Here is a 25,303-nt window from a genome sequence, read left to right as displayed (position 1 = left end):
GTTGTCTTTGGTAGAATACAGGAGGGGTTGACCATTGCCTCCTCCCATGCAGTATGAGATGATGCCTTTCAGCACCTTCCTAATAGGAGGAATATATAGGAGGAATATAGGCCCAATATAGGAGCCATAGTCTGGGAAACATACCAGCGGGGATTCGAACCGGCAACCTCTGGCTTGCTAGTCAAGTCATTTCCCCTCTGCGCCATTAGGTGGCTACAATGTGCTTATACCCATGAACAAATCTGCATCTAAATTACTAGGGCAGAGATTCTAACCCAGCACTCTAAAACAAGTCAGCAGACCTGGCCAAAGGCAACCGATTTTTTTTTTTTTTTTTTAAGATGAGACCTGCTGAGGCTGAGAGAGAAGCAGAAGGCCAACTATGGCAAAGAATGAGTGTTATCTTCTTTTAGCTTTCAGTTTTTGAGCGAGTTGTGCCAGCACTCTTTCGCAAGGAGGCCCACTACAGATCTCTCCAAGATCTATGAGTAGATCCTCAAACAACTCAATCACCAGTCGGCCCTTTGAACAGTTGGTCAGATAGCTTTTCCAGATCCAACTTCGCTGTTAATTTTACGGCTACACCAACTATATTTACCTGAATCCAAGACTCATCAAGAATAAATCTTTATTATGGTCAATGACCCATAACAAAAGCAAGACAATACAATTCGTTTTGCAAAATACAGAAAAGGGGGGGGATTAATGAACCAATCATTCTAACACCATTTACTGGAACAATTTAGATCTCATCTTGACTGCTGCCGCACAAAATTTAGCCACATTCAGTGTTATACATTCACTACCGTCTGCTAACAGAAAAGAAACATACCCATCCTCAGTTCTACCAGGGATATTCAATAAAAGAGGGGCAATCAGTTCAGAACAAATATCCTTATAGAATAAACAATCTAACAAAACATGAGTCACCGTTTCTACGCCTTGGCCACAAGGACAAATCCAATTGTTAATAGGAATTTTCTTATTCCTGCCCTCTACTAGAGCTGATGGGAATGCATTATATTGTGCAAGGGAGAAGGCTCTTCTCTGCGGCTTGGTAGCTAAATTGAATAAATATTGTGCAGGTTTTGGATGATTTGTAAAACTACCTAAGAAGTTACCTGCAGAAATGTGGGCAAGGTCACCAAATCCAGCGTGGTGTAGTGGTTAGAGTGCTGGACTAGGACCGGGGAGACCCGAGTTCAAATCCCCATTCAGCCATGATACTAGCGAGGTGACTCTGTACCAGTCATTCTCTCTCAGCCTAGCCTACTTCACAGGGTTGTTGTGAGGAGAAACCTAAGTATGTAGTACACCGCTCTGGGCTCCTTGTAGGAAGAGTGGGATATAAAATGTAAAAATAATAATAAAATCCAAGACTCATTTTTCCTAAGTTCTTTGGTGTTAGAAATCAGGGAGTCATCTTAAGTGCAAAGCCCTATTCTTTTTCACTATATACAGGTATAGCCTGTATTTAACGTCTATTCTTTAAGGGGGGTCATTTTAAATTCAAAGTCAACTTCTATTCAGGTAAATGTGGTGTATGGGTATCCATCTCTTTTCTGTGTTCCTCCGAGGAGGAAGACCCATTCCTGCATCTCCAGGCTTTCATGCTAGCTTCTTCACTACCGCAGAGCTAGCAAATAATTGAACTTCCATTAGTGCTCTGCTTTGAATGAAATAAGCATTTATTACACAGCTGACCTGACTCATGCATCTTAGTGGTTTCTTTTGCAGTGGGGTTTCCAAAGATCAATCCAGCAATTGCTGGGCTTGTCAGGGGCTTCCGAGAGGTTGATAAGTGATTTCTAATCATCATAAATAAAGACGTTGTCTTCTGCCATGGGTGTGACTGATTAACCACCCCTTCACTTGGATGAGAAGTTGCAAAGGATTGATTTCCCCCTTCACAGACATTTGATTCCACAGGAAACCATGATGGGAAGGGAGGGATTCATGTTGGTCTTTGAAAGAAAAGGGCCTTCCCAGAGTTACCAGAATATGGATTCATCTGGGCAAATTCCAGAGGGGGTAACTCCATGGGAGGCCCAGGGAGTAACTCTAAGACCTCATCCCATTTAGAGATGGGAGTATAGCCAGGTGAGAAAATACTTCCAGGTTCAAGCTTACCCCAGGCAACGCAAGGCAAGGTTTCAGCACCTTGGAGAACTCCCGGTGACCAACGTGCTCCAACACAAGCCAGAAGTGGAATCAAATCGTAAATATCTGCGAGGTTATCCCTGCCAGCCAAGGTAAGGAAAGGTTTCAGCACCCTGGAGAGCTCACAGTGAACAAGTTGCTCTGACACAGGCCTGAGGAAACTATGTGACCAGGTAGAGTGGACCCAGATTAGTTCTTCCGCTTTTGTGGTCCCACTCGGAGGCTGAGAAAGGCAGTGACGATGTTTTGAGCAATTTAGAGGACACGGTTTTCAGGGTGGTGGCACAAAACTCAATAATTTTGTTTCTTGCCCTTTGGGGCTGGAAGATGCCACACACACACACACACACCCATATGCCCCTCAGAATGATGCTAGGTCATGTTTCTCACAGTGGCCAAACAGAAGCTACTGCTCTCTTAGCAACTGGTATTCCAATGTATACCTGCCGGAGAGGAGAGCTGATCTTGTGGCAGGAAGCATGACTTGTCTCCTTAAGCTAAGCAGGGTCTGCCATGATTGCATACGAAAGGGAAACTAGAAGTGTGAGCCCTGTAAGATATTCCCCTCAGAGGATGGAGCCACTCTGGGAAGAGTATCTAGGTTCCAAGTTCCCTCCCTGGCAGCATCTCCAAGATAGGGCTGAGAGAGATTCCTGCCCGCAAGCTTGGAGAAGCCGCTGCCAGTCTGTATAGACAATACTGAGCTAGATAGACCAATGGTCGGACTCAGTATATGGCAGCTTCCTATGTTCCTATGTTCTTATGCCTCTACCTCCCCATCATGGCTACTAGACACTGACAGACCTTTACTCCACAAATTTGTCCAACCTTCTTCTGAAGCCATCTAAGATAGTGGCCACACAATCACATCTTGTAGCAGCAAATCCTATAAGCTGGGGTTCTCAAACTTAGACACACACTCCAGAAATCGTCAGACAACTCCCATCACCTCCAGCCACGATGGTGGAATGGACACTGGGATATGTAGTCCAACAGCACCTGGGGACCCCCATAAGTTAATTACACTTCATAATAACACTGATATCTGCCTTGCAGGGTTGCTGCTGCTATGATTTCTGAAATGTTGCATGTGCTGATGTGTCAGGCACCCCAGTCTCTTGCATCAACACTATTGCTTCTGCCTTATTTATCCTTATTGAAAACCAAGGAGTATTTCTCCGCTGTGGTCCTCTTTGATTTCCTTTTGTCAGGACAGCCAAAGAAACCATTAAGTATTTTTAAAAGTTGGATTTCATTTGCTTTCACACAGAGACACATTATAAAATATTAAGAAACCATGGATGCATTCCATTCTGTTAGGTTCATAGACTTCTGGCCAGTTTCCGCCTGAAAATATAAACCAGATTCTCTCACATTCCATCTGGCTAATTGCCACATTTCTCTTCCGATTCCAGACTTTTTAGTGTACAAACTAGAAGCCCAGGAGGCCCTAAACAAAGAGAAGGTAGGTAGTACAGAACTACCTTTTGATCAGGGGCAGTTTGATAAAGATCTACTGGAAGTTTGTCCCCTGCTAAATGGGCAAAAGAGGCACCTCTAAAAAGTGGCGAATTTCTTTACTGAGCAAGGAGAGAGCAACTGGCCATCTCTGTCCCCAACACAGCATCCTTCCAGTGGCTGTTGCTGGTGTCTATCTTATATTTGGTTTTTAGATTGTGAGCCCTTTGGGGACAGGGAACCATTTCATTTTATTATTATTAATGTTTGCAAGTCAGGCAGGTGTTATTGACTGGTTTGTTTTATCCAGACATCGAGTCCTTCCCAAGGACCTGGGATGGCTGAATTTTATTATCAATTTTGTTGTTATTGTTATTGTTATTATTAATAATAATTCGATTTCTATACCGCCCTTCCAAAAATGCGGTTTACACACAGAAATATTAAATAAATAAGATGGCTCCCTGTCCCCAAAGGGCTCACCAGCAACAGTCATTGGAGGTACTGTGCTGGGGGCGGATAGGGCCAGTTACTTTCCCCTGCTAAATAAAGAGAATCACCACGTTAAAAGGTGCCTCTTTGCCAAGTTAGCGGGGGGGGTGGTGTTATTTATTTATTTATATCTACATAAACTGCTTTGGGAACCTTTGTTGGAAAACGCTATATAAATATTCATCATCATAGACAGATAGATAGATAGATAGATAGATAGATAGATAGATAGATAGATAGATAGATAGATAGATAATCCGGTGATCTGCAGCAGATCAGCACAATCTGACTCCAAATCCTGAGCCATAACAAAAAGGTGCTTTAAATCTATTTCCTTCTAGCTGAAGGCTACAGAAACAACCAGGCTTAGCTTCAACAAGCTGGAACAGTCCGGCTTGGGGCATACAAACACTGTATAGCCGGAGTCCACACAACCCAGCTCTAGACAACAATATATCATTCCGGACACAACTCAACAGTCGCGAATGACCTTACGAGGAACGTGGGAAAGAGACTTCCAAGTAACCCTCCAGAACCTTCTCTTTCCCCCAATTCCTTATTCTGTGTGCAACCCTTGTTATATAACAAAGTCCATATACAGAGAAGTGGCTTCAGTCTGATTTAACAGGTTCTGGAGGGTTGCTTGCAAAACCCTTCCCCAGTGCCTCATAAGGTCGTTCTCTACTGTTGACTTGTTTCCTGAATAAATATATTGTTGTCTAGAGCTGGGTTGTGTAGACTCCGGCTGTGCAGTGCCTGTAAGTCCCAAGCTGGACAGTTCTAGGCTGCTGAACATGTGCCTAAGCTTGGGCAGTGGCTTTAATCGGTCTTCAGCTGGTGGCAGCCTACCTCGAAGGAGCGGCGTGCTGCTAGATTGGGATCAGAGCAATCTCTCGACTGCGGGTAGATCCCAGGAAAGCACAGAGTAACCCCTGTTTCGTCACAGACGAAAAACCCGGTGTGGATTTGGTGGGGAGGGGTGGTGGCGAAAGGAATATGAGGTCTGTTTTGGCATTAAAGATTCTTGTCTGGACTGAGCATGTGTCCAGAGACCCGCCGTGGTCGGTTTTCATATAGAGGTCTTCACACAGAGGCCGGATGCCCTTCTGGCAGGGGTGAGATACCAGATTTATGCTCTGAGCAGCGGGTTGAAGACCTCTTAAGGCCCCTTCCGAGTCGAGCATTCTCTGATTCTCCGGGTTCCGACGCTGCGCGGCATCGTTTCGATTTTTTGTCACGCTCTTTTCATTACAGCAAGACTCCATGAACCGATATGGTGCCCTGAGCTCACAGCATAAGATCCTGAAGGTAAATGGCTTCTTCTTTTTATATTCATTCATTCATTCATTTGAAATCTAAACCATCCCAGATCCCCCTTCCTTTTTAAGACAGACCCTTTTCCAGTTGCATGCGCCCAACACTTCCTTGGGTCTGAGGCAGGCCACCAAATGCCACACTCAGTCCATTTTTTATTTTTATTTTTTGCAAGTGGTGGAGGAAATAGTTCCCACTTTTGTATATATACAAATACAATATTTTGTATATATACAAAAATAGTTTTGTATGTGTGTGTCCTCCCTCTGCAGAATGTCTCCCATCTGCTCATGCTTTTTTTGGTCGTTTCCTCTTCTGCTTCCTCCCCTTCTCATTATCAGGCCAGAAGGAAAGAAGGGAGGAGGCAGTGGCAGCGAGGAGGAGGTGGTAGTGGAAGAAGAGAAAGGAAGAGGTGGTCATGGTGGCAGTCATGAGGGTGGAGGAGGTCATGGCTGTGTTGGTGGAGGAGGAGGAGGTCATGGTGGTGGTGGTCATGGTAGAGGAGGAGGAGAAAGAGGAGGTGGTGGTCATGGTGGCAGCCATGAGGGTGGAGAAGGTCATTGGAGGAGGATGAGGTTCATGGTGGTGGTCATGGTGGAAGAAGAGGAGGAAGAGGTAGGGGAGAAAGGAAGAGGTGTTCATGGTGGCAGTAATGAGGGTGGAGGAGGTCCTTGGAGGAGGAGGAGGAGGTCATGGTGGTGGTGGTCATGGTGGAGAAGGAGGAGAAGGAGGAGGTGGAGGTCATGGTGGCAGCCATGAGGGTGGAGAAGGTCATTGGAGGAGGAGGAGGAGGAAAACACAAAAACACAAAAACAAAGGGAGGACATCTGTAAAAATGCTGAACAAAACCAAAACAGTTCTCCATCTTCATCATCATCTAATCATCATCATCATCATTATTATTTAAAATCAGCATAATTCTTTCCTTGCCAAGAATGGTGAGGCCTCATCTGATCCAACCGGGCTTACGTTCTCAAGCAGCTATGATTCATTCAAATGCAGGTTAATTCTCTCGCTGTTCCTAAGAGATCCAGAGTCCCCATTCTTGGCTTTGTCCATTTAAAACGCCGTGGACAGCTGCCGGAATTATAATCAAACTGACGTCCGCCCACGGCTGCTTCAGAACCACGGGTCCCGGAGTGTACATATTGAAGAGGATCTGAGATAAAGCCATATCCTGCTGCACCTTTCCCCAGGCTGAGTGCCTGAATACCCAGAGACGTCCTTTTGCGTAGCACTCTGACCCGGAGTTCATGTTCTTTGGGGTTCCCATAGTAACCCACAATGATCTTGCCGCACATACCATGGGCATTGCCAATTGACTATGCAGACGGATGGGGACGCAGGTGAACTCCTGGCCCTTGTGCATAATAGCGAAGTCTCTGAGTCTGAAACCATGCCGAGGGAGGAAGAAAAGGAGAGGAAATTATCGGCCTTTTCTTCTATGCCCAAACCACTCCAGCTTCCCAAAGCTCTTCCAAATGGCCAGAAATTAGCTTTCCTGTTTGCTTTTTACAGTTTCACCGGGTTTGGAGCGTGGAGGTTTTAGACTTCATCTCTCTGTGGGCACCACCTTGGGAACACGGCCCACTATCGTCCGCGAGCCAGGCCCGCTCATAGGAACACGGAAACATTGGAAGCTGCCTTCTCCCGAGTCAGACCATTGGTCCGTCTAGCTCAGTATTGTCTACACAGGCTGGCAGCGGCTTCTCCGAGGTTGCAGGCAGGAGTCTCTTTCAGGCCTGTCTTGGAGATGCTGCCAGGGAGGGAACTTGGGAACTTCTCCTCTTCCCAGAGCGGCCCCATCCCCTAAGGCGAATACGTTACAGTCCTCACACATGTAATCTCCCATTCAAATGCAAACCAGGGTGGACCTTGCTTAGCAAAGGGAACAACTCATAATTTCTACCACTAGACCAGACTTGTTTTTGCCAATGGTACCAACGCAGGGGATGAATCCGTCTACAGGGGATGAATTCGGGCCGGTCCACCTGCTAGTTGAAATAGGTGGCTGCCTAGGGCGCCCAGCAGGGAGGGGTGCCGACCTTGTGCGTGCACCATTGGAGTCAGCCAACCAGTCAAGTGACAGGGATTGCCCACCCACCCCCATCCATCACCAGAGCCAGCCACCCAACCAGGGCAGGCGATGGGGATCTCTGGATGCTGAACCACAAAATTGCCCCTTGAAGGCAATTTGGAGATATTCTCCATGCTGGGCACTTGTGAGGCTGGGCACTTGTGTCTTATCTATCATCCATGTCTTATCACACCATATATTATTTTGTCCTCCTCTGCTCAGAATCAGCACGAAGATGTCAAGAAACAACTTCTTGACCTGCAGCTCCAGCACAACGGACTAAAACTGGAACACCGCAAGACGATAGAAACCCACAACCAGAAATACTCGCAGCTGCAGCGAGAGAAGGATGGCGAGGTTGTCGGTTTGCAGGGTGAGTCTGTGGCTGGGACCCATAGTATTTTGTTTTATTTCTCGGTTTCCAAAAGAGCTGGACACGTCGTGATCCTTATGGACGCATAACCAGAGCACCCACATACTCAAGGTAACCTGCACATTCAGCAGTTTCATAAAATTTCTGAAGAAGAAGAAGAAACCTAAGGGTGGGGGGGAATGAAAACTGTTCCAGTGTGACTCAATGAAGCGGAATGTTCATTGATTCAGAGGGCAGTTAACAGACAGCCAGGTGGGCAGAGCTAATGGAACTCAGGAGCGAGGCCTGGGGAGAAGGAGGGCTTGAACGCAAAAGAGGGGAACGTTCTCAGCTTGAAGAATACTCTCGCAAGGCCGTCTGATTCTGTTACCCTGTTTCCCCGAAAGTAAGACCTACCCTGAAAGTAAGACCTAGCAGTAATTTCTGATGTACCGCTAATTGCCCTAGTGCATTTGGGGGGGCTAAAATTAATATAAGACACTGTCTTATTTTCGGGAAAACACGGTACTAACATACTGAACCAAAAGAGTGGAATTTTCTCAGCTTGAAGAACACTTCCTCAAGGCGGTCTGATTCCATTACCGGCATATTTGGCACTTTTCAGAAACTATCTAAAATATTTAAGGGGTTTGTTAAAATATGGCCTGATAGTAGGGAATGTTCTCTTGCCAGTAGGTGTATATAAGGTCAGCTTGAACATTTGCTTATGGCTACCGTCATTGAGATTCTGTTACCCTCGGAATCACCCTTGGGTTAACTTTGGAACAGAAGTGCCATTGACCATTTCGGTTTTTGCAGATACAGTTTACAAGCTAAGGGAAGAGAGCAAACTCCTTCGGAAGGCCCACCAGGATGTCCACTCGCAACTTCTCAGTGCTCAGGTGGGTTCTGGGAATGGCCTTCTGCCGTGGGCTGGGCAGACGGGGCTTGCAGGGACGACTTGCTTGTTGTCAGGCGTTCTGCACAAGAACTCGGAGAGGTCCACCAACAGGAGTTGTGTAGAGGATGGAGTCAAATGCAAGCGTGTCTCTCCACTCCTCTATGCTTCCTGTATTAAAAACAAAAATACGTAAAGAGAGTGAGGAAAAAAGGAGGGAAGAGTAGAGTATCTCCTTGCTTTAGATCTGTCATAGGAACATAGGCAGCTGCCATATACGGAGTCTAACCACTGAGCCATCTAGCTCAGTATTGTCTACCCAGGCTGGCAGCGGCTTCTCCAAGGTCGCAGGCAAGAATCTCTCCCGGCCCGATCTTGGAGATGCTGCCAGAGAAGGAACTGGGAACCTTCTGCATGCAAGCAGGCAGGGGCTCTTCCCAGAGCAGCCCCAGGACTATCTTACAGTGCTCGCAGGTTGTCTCCCATTCAAATGCAACCAGGCAGACCCTGCTTAGCAAAGGGGACCATTCATGCTCACTACCACAATTCATGCTCACTACTTCTCTTTTCCTTTCCTCCATACTGCCTGTCTTTTAAAAAAGAGAGCAGGGGGAGGAGAGAGTAGAAGAGGAGACCATCACTCCTCTCCTCTCTTCTCCTCTCCTCCCCTCTCCCCTCTCCCATCACCTCCTGTTCCCCCTCCCCTCACCCCCCCTCCACTCCATGGCACACTTCTTCCTCACTCCAGTTCGCTTCCTTTTCAAATATAGGGACTGCAAGAGAGGAGGAGGAACAGGGTCCCTCTCATATTTTTTTGCACACACTAGGCAAGCAAACGGCATTATAGTCGTAATCATATTAACGAGCAAGATTTCAGTTCTTATTATATCACTGGGTCTGCAGTGCCTCGGCCTTTTATTTTTTCCTCCAGGACCGGGCAGCTAGAGTTCAAGCAGCATGAAGTAATTTTTTATTTTATTTCTTTAAGGGGATATGCAGAGAATGAAGGCAACCAGCCCAGGAAGAATACAATCAGAGTCTGATCTTAACTCCTTATGCCAGATGGTTCCTGAGAATGCCCTGGGGGTGGTTTCTTATTGTTTGATGTGTTTTGAATAGAAATAACAGGTCACGGGGTGCATTGGGGGGTGGGGGAGTTTTGACTCTTTTCAATAAAAACCCGTCTTTATTGAAATGATTGCAGGAAAAACAGCAAAATAGTGTAGGGAAAATAAGGTTTGGGGAAATTATGAGGAAGAACTGCTTTCTCTCGTGTGCTACTTTTTCACATTGCATGGAGGCTGTTTTGTGGATTGGTGGTGATTGTTGTTGTTTTTTTACATGAAGGAGCATTCAAAAGTGGCGCACACAGCCCATCAGCAGTCCGGAGTGGTACAGCCCCTCTTTGCCCCTGCAGGCCTCTACCACCTCATTCGGCCTCCTTGGACAAAAGAGGCCAGAGTTTTTTAGGCTGTGAGCAGAGGTTATAGGAAGATGTCCTTCATCCTGCCTGTCCCTTCTTCTTGCCCGACACCCAGGTCCAAATGGAAGAGTTCAGACAGCTCAAGGAGACCCTGCAAAAGATGCCCAGCTTCAAGGACGCGGGAACGGCCAAAGGGGTTCAGCAGCAGCAGCCTCCGAAAGAGCCTCCTCCGGGAGCAGGGCGTGGCTTGTTGCCACTTCCTGTTCAGAAGGTACGACTTCCTGTTTCGCTTTTGATTTGTGAGAGGTAGTGTTGTGAAGTATTCAGAGTGCAAGACGAGGACAGTATTTTACATACTGTATTTATTTATATGAAATATTTATATCCCGCCCTTCCGGTGAGATTCAGTGTGGTGTGGTGGTTAGAGTCTTGGACTAGAACCTGGGAGACCCAAGTTCAAATCCCTGTTCGGCCACAACACCCACTGGGAAACTCTGGGCCAGTCGCTCCTCTCTCAGCCTAACCTACCTCACAGGGTTGTTGTGAGGATAAGCATAACCATGTAGCCTGCTTTGGGCTCTTTGGAGGCAGAGCAGGGTAGAAATTTAAAAGTCAAATAAATACATAAATAAATTCTGCTCCGGGCGCCTTGCCACAGTAGCAAAACCATAAATTCAGGACAAAGTTAAAAACAAACCAGTACAACAGGTAAAACACTAAACCAGGGCAGCACAACTTTGGCCGTCCACCTGGTTTTGGACTACAACTCCCATCATCCCCAGTGACAAAAGCCGGGGGTCATGGGAGTTGTAGTCCAACATCTGCTGGAGGGCTGAAGTTGTGCAGCCCTGTACTAAACAGTATAAAACTAAAAATCGACTAAAACAGACCTAATTAAAACTGGATTTTTTTTAAAAAAAAAAGTTTAAAACTCATCAGATATAACGTGCAGTAAAAAAAATAAGCTTCTTTAAACAGTTGAGCTTTAAGATCTTTATTTTATTTTATTTTTTTAAACAACCTGAGCAGGAAGCATGGCAAAGGATGTTCCAGAGCCGGGGGGACCATGAGCGAGAAGACCTGGTCTCTTGACCCTGCCAACCAAATCTCACTTTTTGTCGTTCAATAAATACCTCCTGCCGCTATTGTGATTCTTATTCCTTGAGTTCTAGCCCCCCAGACATAGAAGGCTACGACTCCAGTGAAATAACTTCATCCTCGCAATTGCCAGCAGGCTAAATAAAACCGATGCGACCCACTCTTAAAACAGAAACAAAATCAACGTTTCTGATTTGTTGATGACTCGCGTTTTTAATCATCTGTTGTTGATAAGCTGCCATTCTGTTTGGCACGTTTTTTTGTTCCTTCGCTGTTAGGAAACGGTATTTTTGTCTTTGGCGTGAGCTGCCGGGGGCATTTCTGTGATGGAAAAGCCAGATAAAAATATCTATAATGGGGATGATAAAACGGTCCAAAGGCATCCGGTTAAAGAGTATAGCCGAAAGCAAGGACAGTGACTCTGGTGTGAGATGCCACCATCACCCAGTGGTTTCCTTTGCTTCTCATGGCCTCTCAAACAGGTATAATTCCAAGAGGTAGGAAACAGTAGTGGGCAGTCCCATATTTCCTGGTCCCCACTTTCACTCCCCATCCACCAGAATGAAACTTTACAGCAAACTGTCAGATGATACAGTCTTAGTGAATTATAATCCTATCACCTTAATTTATCATTTTAAAAGTTGTTTAAAGAAGCCTAATTCACTCCTTCTTCAACCCAAGAGTAAGCACCAGAAGGCACTACAGCCAAGTAGGTAGGAGACTCCTCCAGCCTCCCAGGAGCCGGTCCAACACATTCACTTCCTTCCTGGCCAGGAAGTGGGCTGGCTGAGACCATGTCTGCAGGGAGGGGTGCAAGGTCATCTCCCTTGCAGATTTCAACTGGTCCAGTACTCACCTCTCTCCCCACAAGGTCTTTCCTGCCACATGGCCTTGGAGAGGAGAGCTGGTCTTGTGGTAGCAACTTGTCCCCTTAGCTAAGTAGGGTCTGCCCTGGTTGCATATGAATGGGAGACTAGAAGTGTGAGCACTGTAAGATATTCCCTTCAGGGGATGGAGCTGCTCTGGGAAGAGCAGAAGGTCCCAAGTTCCCTCCCTGGCAGCATCTCCAAGATAGGGCTGAGAGAGATTCCTGCCTGCAACCTTGGAGAAGCCGCTGCCGGTCTGTGAAGACAATACTGAGCTAGATAGACCAATGGTCTGACTCAGTATATGGCAGCTTCCTATGTTCCTATGACAGGAAGTAAAAACTCGTCTGGAAAGCAGACTGGGAAGTTTGACCTAATCCGAAGAGTAGCGTTTTCTAAGAAAAATCTAGCTTATTTTCTAAGTTTGAAAATGTCAAGCAAGCTCCCTTAACAAGGTCAATAAACTAGCAGGGTTAATTATGTTACATGCAGTGGGGAAGCGACTAGACTAGCAAGCCAGAGGTTGCCAGTTCGAATCTCCGTTGCTATGTTTCCCAGACTATGGGAAACACCTCTATCGGGCAGCAGCAATATAGGAAAGATGCTGAAAGGCATCATCTCACACTGCACGGGAGGAGGCAATGGTCAACCCCTCCTGTGTTCTACCAAAGACAACCACAGGGCTCTGTGGGCGCCAGGAGTCGACACCGACTCGACGGCACAACTTTACCTTTAGAAGCATGTAATGTATAGCAAAATTCTCACTCCCTGAATAATGTTCTTTGCCACCCCTTTGCTCTAGAGACACCCTTGCCCTCAAAGAACTTTCTCCTTCTTCCTTCTAGGCATCCACAGGTAATGAAGGAAAACTGCCACTGAGCCCCCTGGAAAAGGGCGCAGCTGCTGGTGGGAGTTTCCTCGTCGCTCAGGCCCCCGCCATCAAACACCAAGGAGGAGAAAACGTGCAGGCAGGTCAAGTTCCACACAGCAACGATGACCCCAGATCGCAAAGAGAAGTGCCTTTCGGCCAGCTGGCCCCGCCACTCGAGCTCCACTTGCCACCTGCCGCCTGGCCGCAGGCAGGGCAAAGAGACAGTCACGTCGTCCGCTTCACAAGGACAGTGAACAGCGTGCAGAACGGCAACCCGGTAAGAATTCAAGCATTGAGCCAAATCTCCTTTACCAGCTGAGGCCTATCACGTTTCCTGTCCTGTGGACAAGAGCCCTCAAGGTCAGGAAGGCAAGGGGAATTTCAGCACCATGGACAGCAAGGTCGGACAGGCAGGGGACATTTCAGCACGATGGAGAGCCCTCAAGGTCACAAAGGCAAGGGGAGTTTCAGCACCATGGACAGCCCTCAAGGTCACAAAGGCAAGGGGAGTTTCAGCACCATGGACAGCATGGTCGGGCAGGCAAGGGGAGTTTCAGCACCATGGACAGCATGGTCGGGCAGGCAAGGGGAGTTTCAGCACCATGGACAGCTCCATGGGAGAAGTTGCTCCTACAGCAGTCAGAGGTAGATTGAGCTCTTCAATAACTCTGATCTCGTATTGCCCATTCCTTGGCTTCTTTTCCCTGGCTGGACAGCAGAAGCCTTACGAGGGCAGGGTTCTGGTCTGGAATCTAGCCTCATCTCTACCTGATCCCACTTACCTTGATCCTAAGGTGGAGAGCCAATCTTGAGGTAGCAAGCCTGAATTGTCCCTTCTACTAAACAGGGATCACCTTGGTTTGCATTTGGATGGGTGACTTCACGTGAGCACTGTCTGCTCTAAGATATCCCCCTTACAGGATGAGACCATAGGTCAATGGTAGAGCACCTGTTTTGCCTACAGAAGGTCTACAGAAGGTCCGAGGTTCACTCTCCAGGTATGGCTGGGAAAGACTCCTGTCTGAAACCATGGAGAGCTGCAGCCAGTCAGAGTCGTCCATGCTGAGCTAAATGGACTAAGGGCTGGACTCAGTAGGCAGCTTCATGTATTTATCAGGCACATCCAGAAGGTGTGCATGCAGAAGGTCCCAGGTTCACTCCCTGGCAGCATCTCCAGCTAGGCCTAGGAGAGACTCCTGCTTGAAACCTTGGAGAGCCGCTGCCAGTCAGTGTTAATCGCGGCTCTCTCCAAACCCTGTCTTCACTTCTACGCTCTCACTGAGGCTCCATCGCTACTCATGGCTGCATTAGAGCTGCCGCAACAAGCCCTCACACAGACACCTTCTGCTTTTTAAAAAAAATGTATCTTCTTTTTCGCTGTAGGATCCAAATGCCATCAAGAATACAAAAGAGGAAAGTGAGGAGAATGCACCCTCTCAAGCAATCATGCATGGCATTGGTCTCCCACCTGCTTCGGAGAAAGCCCAGACTTTGGATAAACAGCCCTCCACAGGAAATAAGCAGGATCCTCTAGTGCAGAGGTTTGTGCTGCTGTAAGATTGCTGGGCTGGCGTCATGGAATCTCCCTTATACCAACAGCCCTGCTGGGTGGGACCAAAGGCCCGTCGAGCCCAGCACCCTGTTTCCAACAGTGGACAGCCAGATGCCTCTAGGAAACCCTCAAGCATGGAGGCGGGAGCTCTTTCTTGTTGGCGTTGCCCAGTTTGGGACCCAAACATGGGGGAGAAAATGGGGGCACTGAAATACACACTTGTTGGTCTGGCTGGGGTGGGGTGGGGCAGGCTGGGCAGCAGCCCTATTTCCATGGGGCAAAAATGGAGGCTAAATTCTAGATCTTGCCTAAGGATGTTTATGTGTATGATCATCATTGCAGCATGGGGGGGAAGGGAGAGAAAGAGAAAGGGGCAGAGGGAGGGAGGGCGAGAGATGATTTGGAGAGCCAATAAAAGTTCCGAATATTCAGAAAGTGCATGGAATCTGAATATTCTGTTCCCTTTTTGCCTAGTCTCCATCCCATAAATGCAGGCTTTGGATCCTCCATAACTATGGGCTTCTACTTCTATTTCTTTTTATATACTGCTTCTCAATACACTGCTTATTTAGATCCTGCTTTCATATGTCTATATCGCTTATATATTTACATGCTGCTTTTCATCAAAAGTTCTCGACACTGTTTCCTTGGGGGGGGGGACAAAAAACAAACAGATCAGATGATTCCCTGCCCATCAGGACTCACCATCCAAGAAACATAAAGTAGACACTAGGAATAACCACTAGGGATCATTGCTCCCCACCCCCCCACCGCTAAATATAAGAGAACCACCACTTTAAAAGGTGCCTCTTTGCCAGTTCATTGGAAGGAGCCCGTACTGGCCATTTTCTCATCTGTGTGGGCGCTACGGAATGCTTATAAACATTCCAGCTGCTCAGAAATGTGCCTTTTTTTTTTTTTTTTAGAACTGAGCACTCGAGGTCCTAGAGAGAAATGGGACAGAGAGAGGTTGCTGGGAAGAATGGCAGGAGAAGGCACAGGCACCAACATCACAACGTTCGACAACCAGCTGAAGCGAAGAGTGTAGACGTTTCTGTGCAGCCTTCCAACCTGGTACCTTTTGGTAGCCGGACGGGTCCAGCTTTTCTCATTAAGAGGCATTAAGCTGTGGCTCAGGAATGTGGATCCTTCAGGCTCTCCTCTAATGAATCCCTAATCCGCTGTGCTCTGTGGGAGAAGCTCTGAGAAGCTGGAAGCTGCGGTCTGCTGGTTGTTGAGTCTTTTCCCCTACTGGGTTTAGATGCTAATTTGAAAGCAGCAGGAAAGGAGGAGTCAATTAGGATGTTTCTCAGAGCTCTCTCTTTCCAGAGAGGGGCCAAACACAGGGAAGGATAGTCAGGAACATTGGGTTTCCATGTCGTCGCTGGATCAGGCCAAGGCCCATCCAGTCCAGAATCCTACCCTTCTATATCACCAGGGCAAGAGCAATGGTGCCTATTCAGCCCAGCACAGCATCCCTCCCGCTGGCTGTTGCTGGAGGCTCCCTTGTGTTTCTCTTCAGACTGGGAGCCCTTTGGGGCCGGAAACCAGAAGGTCCCAGGTTCGATCCCTGGCAGGATCTCCAGGTGCGGCCGGGAGAGACTCCTGCCTGAAACCTTGGACAGTTGCTGCCAGTCAGTATAGACAGCGCTGGACTAGCTGGACCAATGGTCTGACTCAGTATAAGGCAGCTTTCATATATCCATCAGGAGCATTCATGGCTCAGCGGGAGGGCGTCTGGTTTGCATGCAGAAGGTCCCAGGTTCCATCCACGGCAGCATCTCCAGGTAGGGCTCTGAAAGACTCCAGCTGGAAAACTCAGCATTGCTGCCAGTCAGTGTAGGCAAGACTGGACTAGCTGGAACAAAGACCTGACTCAGCAGGCAGCTTCCGATGCTGCAGTTAACAGCCATGTTAAAAGGAAACAGCACACCCTAGTGGACGGTCCTGATGTTGTTTCTTTGCTTTCCCCGCAGCTGGCAAGACATTGTCAACAAAGTAAATGCCCGTATGGATGAGGAGCAAGCCCCCCATTTCCCACAAAGCCTCCAGCTGGGCATCCAACCCGAACAAGCAATGCAGGACCGCGATCAAGGGTTAGCCAGCCAGCGGCGGCAGCAAGGCGAGTGGGGGGCCGGGAAAAGAGGATTGGATGACGAAGAGCTTCAAATGGGTATGTATATCCCTGTTGCGGGCAGTTCCAGATGCCGCCAGTCCGTTAAGGAGAAGGAGTTTCCCCGCTTGCTGCTGAGCTTGCTGTCGAAGTCAATAAACCCTTCCGGGGCAAGTTCTGGAGGAAAAGAGACAATGATTTTATGAAAAACTCTTTTGAGAATAAACTACGAAGAGCCCGTCTTGGGGTGGCAAGTGCGAATTCCCCCCTTTGCTAAGCAGGGTCTGCCCTGGCTTGCATTTGGATGGGCGGCTGCCAGTGAGCGCTGCCTGCTGGGAGAGATGGGACTGTACCTTAGTGGTGGAGCATCTGCTTCGGATGCAGAAGGTCCCAGGTTCAGTCCCTGGCAGCATCTTCAGGTAGGACTGGGGAAGACGCCTGCCTGAAACCTCGGAGAAGCTGCTGCCAGTCAGTGTGGGCAATGCTGAACAAGAGGGACTCGAGGGCCTGACTCAGTAGGCAGCTTCCGATGTTCGTCAGACGCGTTCATAGCACAGTAGCGGAGCATCTGCTTTGTAGGCAGAATGTCCCGGGTTCAGGTGGGGCCTGAGACCTTGGGAAACTGCTGCCAGGTGTGCTCAGCTTTGGCCCCCCAGCTGTTTTCGGACTTCAATTCCCACAATCCCCAGCCACAGTGGCCAATAGCCAGGGATCATGGGAGTTGTAGGCCAAGATCTGGAGGACGGGGCCGAAGTTGAGCAGGCCTGTGTAGACAATACTGATAGAGCAAGAGTTGGGGGAAACTCCTCCCTGAAACCTTGGAGAAGCCGCTGCCAGTCAGTGCAGACAATACTGAGTTAGACAGACCAAGGGTCTGACTCAGTATTCAGCAGCTTCCATTGCTTCTAATATTTTGGGTCGTGGAGATCCATGCTTCTTTCAACTGCCTTGCAAGGAAAGGACTTGAAAAGCACTGCCGTTAGCAAGCTACACCCCCCACATCCCCCCCCCACTTAGGACAGAGGTTTCCAACCTTGTGTCCCCCAACAGACACAAATCCCACCATCCTCCAGCCACTGCGGCAGGGGGCGATGGGAGTTGTAGTCCTACCACATCCGAGGGACCCGAGGCTGGGAAGTGACTCCCTGATTGAGGAGCTCTGCATTGATCCTCTGCACTGCCCGGTCCTGCCTGAAGGAATTCGGTCTGTCTGTTGCCACGGCAACAGAGGATGCAGCTGTTTGGGCCTGTATCCTGCCATCGCCCAGCTCAGCTAGGCTGCAAGCGGAGACCTGGCTGGCTGGCTCTACAGCTGGTTGGTTTCCATGGATACTCCCGGACTCTGCTGCAGCCCCCAAAGGAAAGGACCATTTCCTGAACACATCAATTAGGAATGGGCTAATCGCGCCTTGGACTGAAAGGGAATGGGGCCAAAGCATACATGATATTCTTCACATGTGCCTCTCCGCCATCAAGGAAGGTCATTTGGAAGGGCAGTATGCAAATCAAATACATCATCATCATCAACAACATCTACAGGCACGCTTCTGTTATGTTTAGGATGAGAGTGTTGACGTGCAGAATCTGTGACCCGTCTTTTAGAGCCACATAGAACGCTGCCCGCTGAGTCAGACCCTTGGTCCGTCTCGCTTAGGATTGCCAACGCTGACTGGCAGCATCTCTCCAAAGTTCCAGGCTCGGGAGTCTCTCCCGGCCCTACTTGGAGACGCTGCCGGGGGATTGAACTTGGGACCATCCCCTACAGTCGAACAGAAAATCACATGTGGGACAGCTTTATTTATTCAAAGTATTTTGATCCCGCTTTTCAGTTCGCACAGCATCTAGAGCAGTGTCTCTGTGTGTGTGTGTGTGTGTGTGTGTGTGTGTGTGTATTTGTTGCTCGGCTTGGTCTAATGACCGTAAATAAAATTACAATTACAATATTTGTCGTTGTTATTGTTCAGATGCTGGCATGATTGAGAGGGAAGACAGTTTGCACCCTGGGAAAGAAGGAGCCATCCAGGAACTGATGGTAAGAGAAGGGGCACGGGTGGCGGTGGTGTGCAGAAGTGCCTTTTACCGGCTACGGCGGGTGCGCCCGCTGAGACCCCTACTTGAAGTTGGACCTGACCTCAGTCACTCATGCTTTGGTCTCCCAGAAGCTGTTGGACTACAAATCCCATCACCCCCTGCCACTGTGGCAGGGGGTAATGGGAGTTGTAGTCCAACAGCATCTGGGGAGCCACGTTTGAGAACACCCTGCATTCATACCACCTGGAGATGTCTAAATCAGGCGGTATGGAAATACAAGTAAGTAAGTAAATAAATAAAATAGAACAGGATGCCCCTTGGCCCTGGACACTATATAGATGTCACCATCTCCTTGCTCCTGCCTAGGTACCGGATGATGCTGCCGACCCCGCCCAGGACCCAAACAACCAAGGGGAAGACGAGTTTGAGGAGGCAGAGCTGGAGAGGCCAGACTTTGAAGAGAAAGCCCAAACCCACGGGCCAGTGAAGGATGTGACCAAGGAGGAGATCCAGAAGGTAAGTGATCAACTTTGCACGGTGGGCTTTGCATGCCTTCTTCACCTTTCCCAGTTCTATAATATCCTTTGTGAGACGTGGTGACCGGAACGGTACACAGGATCCCAAATGTGACCATTCCATAGATTTGTATAAAGGCCTTATAATATTAATTACAATTATAATCCCAAGCGCCTTGGGATTGTTTTCATGAAAGGCGGTATACAAATTTAACAATAAATTGGAACGACAAATAGTGGTTGTGTTTTCAAATCCCTTGAAAAATGGCCAGAGGGTATAATTTCTGCAGCTGGATCAGTACCCAGGATGAATCAGTGGGGTTCTCTGCCCTGTATACCCGCTGACCACCCCATTCTGAGCCACCTATCTCTGCCTCCCTGCCTCCCGACAATTCTCCACAGGATAAACGGAGAAACCCCCGTTTGTTTTGACAGGTTCTCTAGCCTTCTCCATGACACTCGCTTCCAAGGCAGCACTTTCCCTGTCAAAATCTAAAATGAAAATTGGTAGGTTGGTGTTGTGAGCATGTGTGCATATTACGGGCCGCTCACAGCCATGCGATGCGCTCTGAGCAAAAAAAAAATCATCATAATCCTGGAGGTTTGGGATGCTCTTGGCTCAGAGCTTTCAATTCGGCGAGTCAGTTTCGATTCGGCGAGTCGGTTTCGATTCAGCGAGTCAGTTTCGATTCGGCAAGTGCTATTTTGCTTCTACTTTAATACCATTCATCGTGTGTGTGTGTGTGTGTGTGTGTGTGTGTGTGTGTGTGTGTGTGTGTGTGTGTGTAAGATCTGCACTCCTAGAGGTGGAAAAGAGGTGATCATGTTACAAGACTTTCATCTTTCGGTGTGTTCTTAACCTTCGATTGTCCTGACCCTCGGGCCTGCAGTGGCCAATCTTGCAGTGGTGTCTGAAAAGCTTTTAAAAGTCATAAAAACACAAAACTGCTAGAAGATTTTATCGATGTGGTCAGAGGAGTGGAGATGAAAATTGGCAGGGGTTTCCATGTCCTTCATAGATTTCTCCACGAAGAGAGTACAACAGTGTGTTCGTTGTTACTCTACCCTTTCCTCGGTGCAAAAATGACTGCAATTTTACGCTAATCGTTTGGGGGTAGGGATAAAAAAGGGGGTGATGACCCCCAGAAAGCGGTAAGTGTAACAATGCCATCACCTCTTCCCCACCTCTATGGGGATAGACGTTGCCAAAAATCATGATGACCGTCCGTCGCCTGAGACGGTCAGAATGTGAGTCTGATTCGGATGCAAAGACTGTGTGGAATTCTCACACACATTTTCAGATTCCTAGGGTTCCCAGCACCAAAGCTATTCCTGGATATTATTTCCATCCAATATTTTAACCAAAAATTTTATCAAGATGCTTACAGCATATTTTTTTAAGTAGTCCTGTTGCTGGGAGAGATTCAGAACCTTTAAAAAACACACACAGAAAAGCAAGAATACACATCTTATTATCCTTGTGGAAGGAGTTCTGCCGCTCAGCCTTGACTCCCATGAAGCGAAATCGGCGATTTCCCCCGATTCTTATTTCCCAAGACTCTCTGCTTCTGCGTGATGAGAGATCACGGCTTTGAGTCTTCCCCTGCTCCTTTGTGGTTTTTCTTCCCAGGATGCTGTGGGGCAGAAGAAAACAGCAGGCGACCTCATGGAGGATTATCAAGAAGACCAGGAGCAAGATCTTGTATGAAACACAGGTTCTTTTCTTTTCCCCCCAGTGGGCTATTCTGTGAGCGTGTTTTCCAGCAAAAAAAATACTGGTCACGCCCTGTAATTATTTAAATACGGCAATTTATACGGCCCCGTCCCTTAAGGGGAATGTCTTACAGTGCTTGCAGGTGGTCACCCATCCAAATGCAAACCAAGGGCAACCCTGCTTAGCAAAATGGATGATTCGTGCTTGCTACCGCAAAACCAGCTCTCCACCTATGGGCCAGGAGGCAAAGATGTGGGAAGGGGAGTGGTTGGGCAGAAGGAAACGGAAACCCTCCTGTCCTCAAATGAAGTGAATCGGTGCCCTTGCAAGTCCCGAGTGGCTTGAGTACCAATTATGCTCGGACCGGCAGGGGGTTTGATGGCGAACAGGGCTGGCAGCCACCCCTTTAGCACAGCCTGCTGGACCTTCTCAAGTGCTGACAATGCCCTGATTGTGTTCTTTAGTCTGTAATTTGTGCTTCCAAAGTGCAAGGGGGAAAGAGCTAGTCTGAGTTGAGATGCTAATAAAGAGAGGGGGTGGGAAATTCCTGCATCCCACGCTTGCAAGGAAAGACCAGCCACTTAAGAGTCCTGTGAGCCAGGCCCACAGAAAGAGGCTGCCTTACGGAGTCCGACCGTGGGTCCACCCAGCTCAGGGTTGTCTACACTGACTGGCAGCAGCTCTCAGGCCGGAGTCTTTCCCAGCCCTACCTGGAGATGCCACCAGGGATCAAACTGGGGCCTTCAACGCTCTGCCACTGAATGATGACCTCATTCTGATCTATCTTGTGTTGCTTTGGTCCGTTTTGGGGAAGAGCAGAGAAAGAGTACAGGTGTCTGTGTTGGAAAGCATTAAATGTTAAAGCCCTTTTAAGTGCCTTCGACTGGGAGAGGAGAGTGGGATTTACCTGCTTGGGGACAGCAGAGGGGGGGGCGCATTTGGGGAAAGTAGGTCAGAGATCTGCCTCAACTCATTAGCTGGGCAGGCTAATTGGGGTGGAAGGGAGAGAGGACTTGTTTGACATTTGGTGAGCCTCGTCTGGGTCCAAAGAGGGGATGAGGCCGGAGATCAGTGGAAGAGCATCTGCTTTGCATGCAGAAGGTCCCAGGTTCCATCCCTGGCAGCATCTCCAGGTAGGGCTGGGAGAGGCCCCTACTTGAAATCTTGAAGAGCTGCTGCCAGTCAGAGTAGGCAGTATTGAGCTCCCTGGCAGCATCTCCAAGATAGGGCTGAGAGAGACTCCTGCCTGCAACCTTGGACGCTGCCAGTCCGTGTAGACAGTACTGAGCTAGATGGACCAAGGGTCTGACTCGGCATAGAAGATCACTGCTTTGAAAATGAATAGCCCGTCTACGAGTTCAGAACATGTGTGTGGCACAGTCCTACTAGGGCACCTAATGGTGCAGCGGGGAAAGTAACTTGCCTGGGGAGCAAGAGGTGGCCGGTTTGAATCCCTGCTGGTCTGTTTCCCAGACTACGGGAAACACCGCTATCGGGCAGCAGCGATATAAGGAGGTGCTGAAAGGCATCATCGTCTCATACTGTGCGGGAGAAGGCAATGGTCAATCCCTCCTGTATTCCATCAAAGACAACTACAGGGCTCTGTGGTCGCCAGGAGACGGCACCGACTCGAAAACACACAGTGTAAAGTCGTGCCTTCGTGTCGGTGTCGACTTCGTGTCGAGGTCGACCATCGACACCGACTCGAAGGCACAGCTCTACAGTCCTACTGACACCACAGTTGCTTCAGTATACCAGTGGGGTGGGTTGCATGTTTCAGGGTTCTCTCCCACGAAAATCCCTCCCCGTATCGGGAAAACTAGCACGTCAGGAGAAGCCTCGGAGTCTAACCTTCCCTTTGTGTGCTAATGTTCTATATGCGGGGAGTCTCTTGTGTCTGTGCCGGGGATCTCCAATCATGTTAAGCTTTGAAGCGTTTCCCCACTTGGAGGGGGTCTCAAGTCTTGGTTCCTTCCCTCCATGGTCACAGGAAGATCACGGCGGCGAGGTGGACGACGCCGACGACCTGGAGCTGGTCCGGGGACCGAAAGGCCATGCTGAAGGAGATGGCAAGAAAGACTATTACTACTGACGCTTTGGGGGGCCTGGTGGGAGATCGGTGAAGCACCTGGGCAGAGGAAGAGGATCGGGCCCAGAGACGGTTGCAAAGAAGTGGGATTCTTTGCTCAAGAGGAGACAGGCCTGATCCGAGCTTCCAGGCGTTCAGCAGCCACACTGATCAGCCCATGCGTCCCAGGGAGGCTGAAAACCTCCGAACATCAGGACGTTTCTTTGGAAACCGGGGCTCTGAAAAACCAAGATTTCTTGGAAGGATTCCCCCCTCCCTCCATCGTTTCAGAATTATTTTTATTTTTAAAAGATTGGGGCCATGGCGAGACGGTTGATGCTGTTCGTCCCGGGCTACTAGAGTTATCCTCTTTCTATGGGCTTGGACTTGCACAACTGCTCTTTAGGTCTGCTCATCTTTATATATATATTATATATATAAAAGAGTCTTTTTTGGTAATGAACTCTCTTTATAGCATCGTCTGGTTTGTCCGTGGTGGGGAGAGCCATTGAGGAACTGCTGCCAGTCAGTGTAGACAGTACTGAGCGGGAGGGACCAAAGGCCTGACTCAGTAAGCAGCAGGGGGTGATGGGGCCAGGACTTGACCATCAGACCAGAAATTTAGCGCCAACTTGCTATTCGGACCACAGATTTTCAGCGCGGGGTGCAGAATGTTTAGGTCTTCTGGGGAGCAGGGGGCAAAATTATATCTTGCATTCTTACACCACTGTGCAGGACTTCAGGAGTGCCAAAGGGAGAGAAAGAATATCTGGCATCTGCAGGTAGGGCTGGGAAAGACTCCTGCCTGAAAACCTGGAGAGCTGCTGCCTGTCAGTGTTGACAATCCTGAGCTAGAGGGACCACGGGCCTGACTCAGTAGGCAGCTTCATACCTCAATGCAATATAGGTGCATCCATACCTCAGTGGGATAGCATCTGCTTTACATGAGGAAGGTCCCCAGTTCAATCCCTGGCAGCAGCTCCAGGTAGGGCTGGGAAAGACTCCTGCCTGAGACGTTGGAGAAACGCTGCCGGTCAGTGCAGACAATACTAAGAGAGATGGACCAAGGGCCTGACTCAGTAAATGGCAGCTTCATATGTCCATCGGGTACATCCACATCGAATCGAATCTCTCTTATGGTCAAACGACCAACATCATATGGTGAATAATCTCTATAAAAAAACCACCAGCAGCAATAACAATCACAGCAAAACAAGGAATTATGCAAAACATAACAAACATTGGGTGTATCTACTAACATTCAAGTTAGCCAGAGTGTAATTGACTAAAGTTGTGACTGACACACATTCTGCTGGTTTTGCAAGCTGCTGCACAGAATAATGCCAAATTACTTGAAATATCACAAGTGCATCCAGAGCTCAGTGGCAGAGCATCTGCTTTGCCTTGCAGAAGGTCCCAGGTTCAATCCCTGGCAGCATCTCCACATGATCGAGGTCTCTAAAATCATGCATGGGGTGGAGAAAGTGGATAGGGGGAAATCCTTCTCCCTCTCACAGAACGCTAGAACCAGGGGCCATCCCACGGAACGGCCTGATTTCCAAAGAAATTCCCGACCAGCCAAAGAAAGTACTTTGTCACATGACACATCATTCACCTGCGGAATTCTCGGCCACAAGATGTGGCGAGAGCGACAGCCACCAGCCTAGATGGCTTAGATAAATTCACGGAGGACCAAGTCTATCGACGGCTACTAGTCGGAGGGCTATAGGCCACCTCCAGCTGCAGAGGCAGGATGCCTCTGAGTCCCCGTTGCAGGGGAGCAAGAGCCGGAGAGAGGGCATGCCCTCACCTCTTGCCGGTGGGCTTCTCAGAGGCATCTGGTGGGCCACTGTGCGAAACAGGATGCTGGACTGGATGGGCCTCCTTGGGCTTGATCCTGCAGGGCTGTTCTTCTGTTCCTCATCGTCTGGAAGATCCAGCAACTAGCATGCATTTATTCTGGGCCTCGCCAATCCAAGAGCATGATATTGCCTGCTGATGAAAGGCATCTGTATTCCTTTCCATGCCAGGAGAGGTGTTTGGCTTGACGCTGAAGGCTGGGCATCCAGCACTAATTGCTTCCTTAAGCAATAGGGAAGACGAGAAACTCCCCGGCAGTGAAACAGTTAACAGAGAGACCACTGCTCTTCTCCTCTTCCCAAAAAAAAACACAAAAAAAACGGCTTGATTTAAATGCATCCCAGGGCCTGGCGGCCTGCTATATATAGCCTCCTTCTCCACTCATTACTCAGGAGCTAATTCATCTGCCTGGCCACGCAGCAGTCAAAAAGCATCCCCGAT

General features: G+C 48.6%; 1 protein-coding gene across 1 annotated transcript in view; it reads left to right on the top strand.

Annotated features, from left to right (window-relative positions):
• Positions 1-23,465, top strand: part of LOC128338550 (Golgi integral membrane protein 4-like) — a 32,945-nt gene extending 9,480 nt beyond the window's left edge. Inside the window, exons 4-15 of the mRNA XM_053281168.1 lie at positions 3,576-3,625; positions 5,365-5,418; positions 7,724-7,874; positions 8,673-8,755; positions 10,290-10,445; positions 12,984-13,286; positions 14,393-14,550; positions 16,538-16,734; positions 18,639-18,706; positions 19,072-19,221; positions 20,851-20,922; positions 22,925-23,465. Coding sequence (XP_053137143.1) covers positions 3,576-3,625; positions 5,365-5,418; positions 7,724-7,874; positions 8,673-8,755; positions 10,290-10,445; positions 12,984-13,286; positions 14,393-14,550; positions 16,538-16,734; positions 18,639-18,706; positions 19,072-19,221; positions 20,851-20,922; positions 22,925-23,026 — 1,544 coding nt within the window. The 3' untranslated portion in view covers positions 23,027-23,465. The remainder of the gene's footprint in view (positions 1-3,575; positions 3,626-5,364; positions 5,419-7,723; positions 7,875-8,672; positions 8,756-10,289; positions 10,446-12,983; positions 13,287-14,392; positions 14,551-16,537; positions 16,735-18,638; positions 18,707-19,071; positions 19,222-20,850; positions 20,923-22,924) is intronic.
• The last annotated feature ends 1,838 nt before the right edge of the window (positions 23,466-25,303 follow it).

The sequence above is a fragment of the Hemicordylus capensis genome, chromosome 16 (assembly GCF_027244095.1).
Source record: "Hemicordylus capensis ecotype Gifberg chromosome 16, rHemCap1.1.pri, whole genome shotgun sequence".
NCBI lineage: Eukaryota > Metazoa > Chordata > Lepidosauria > Squamata > Cordylidae > Hemicordylus > Hemicordylus capensis.
Note: the sequence above shows the minus strand (reverse complement) of the source record. Positions and strands in the feature narration are given on the sequence as shown.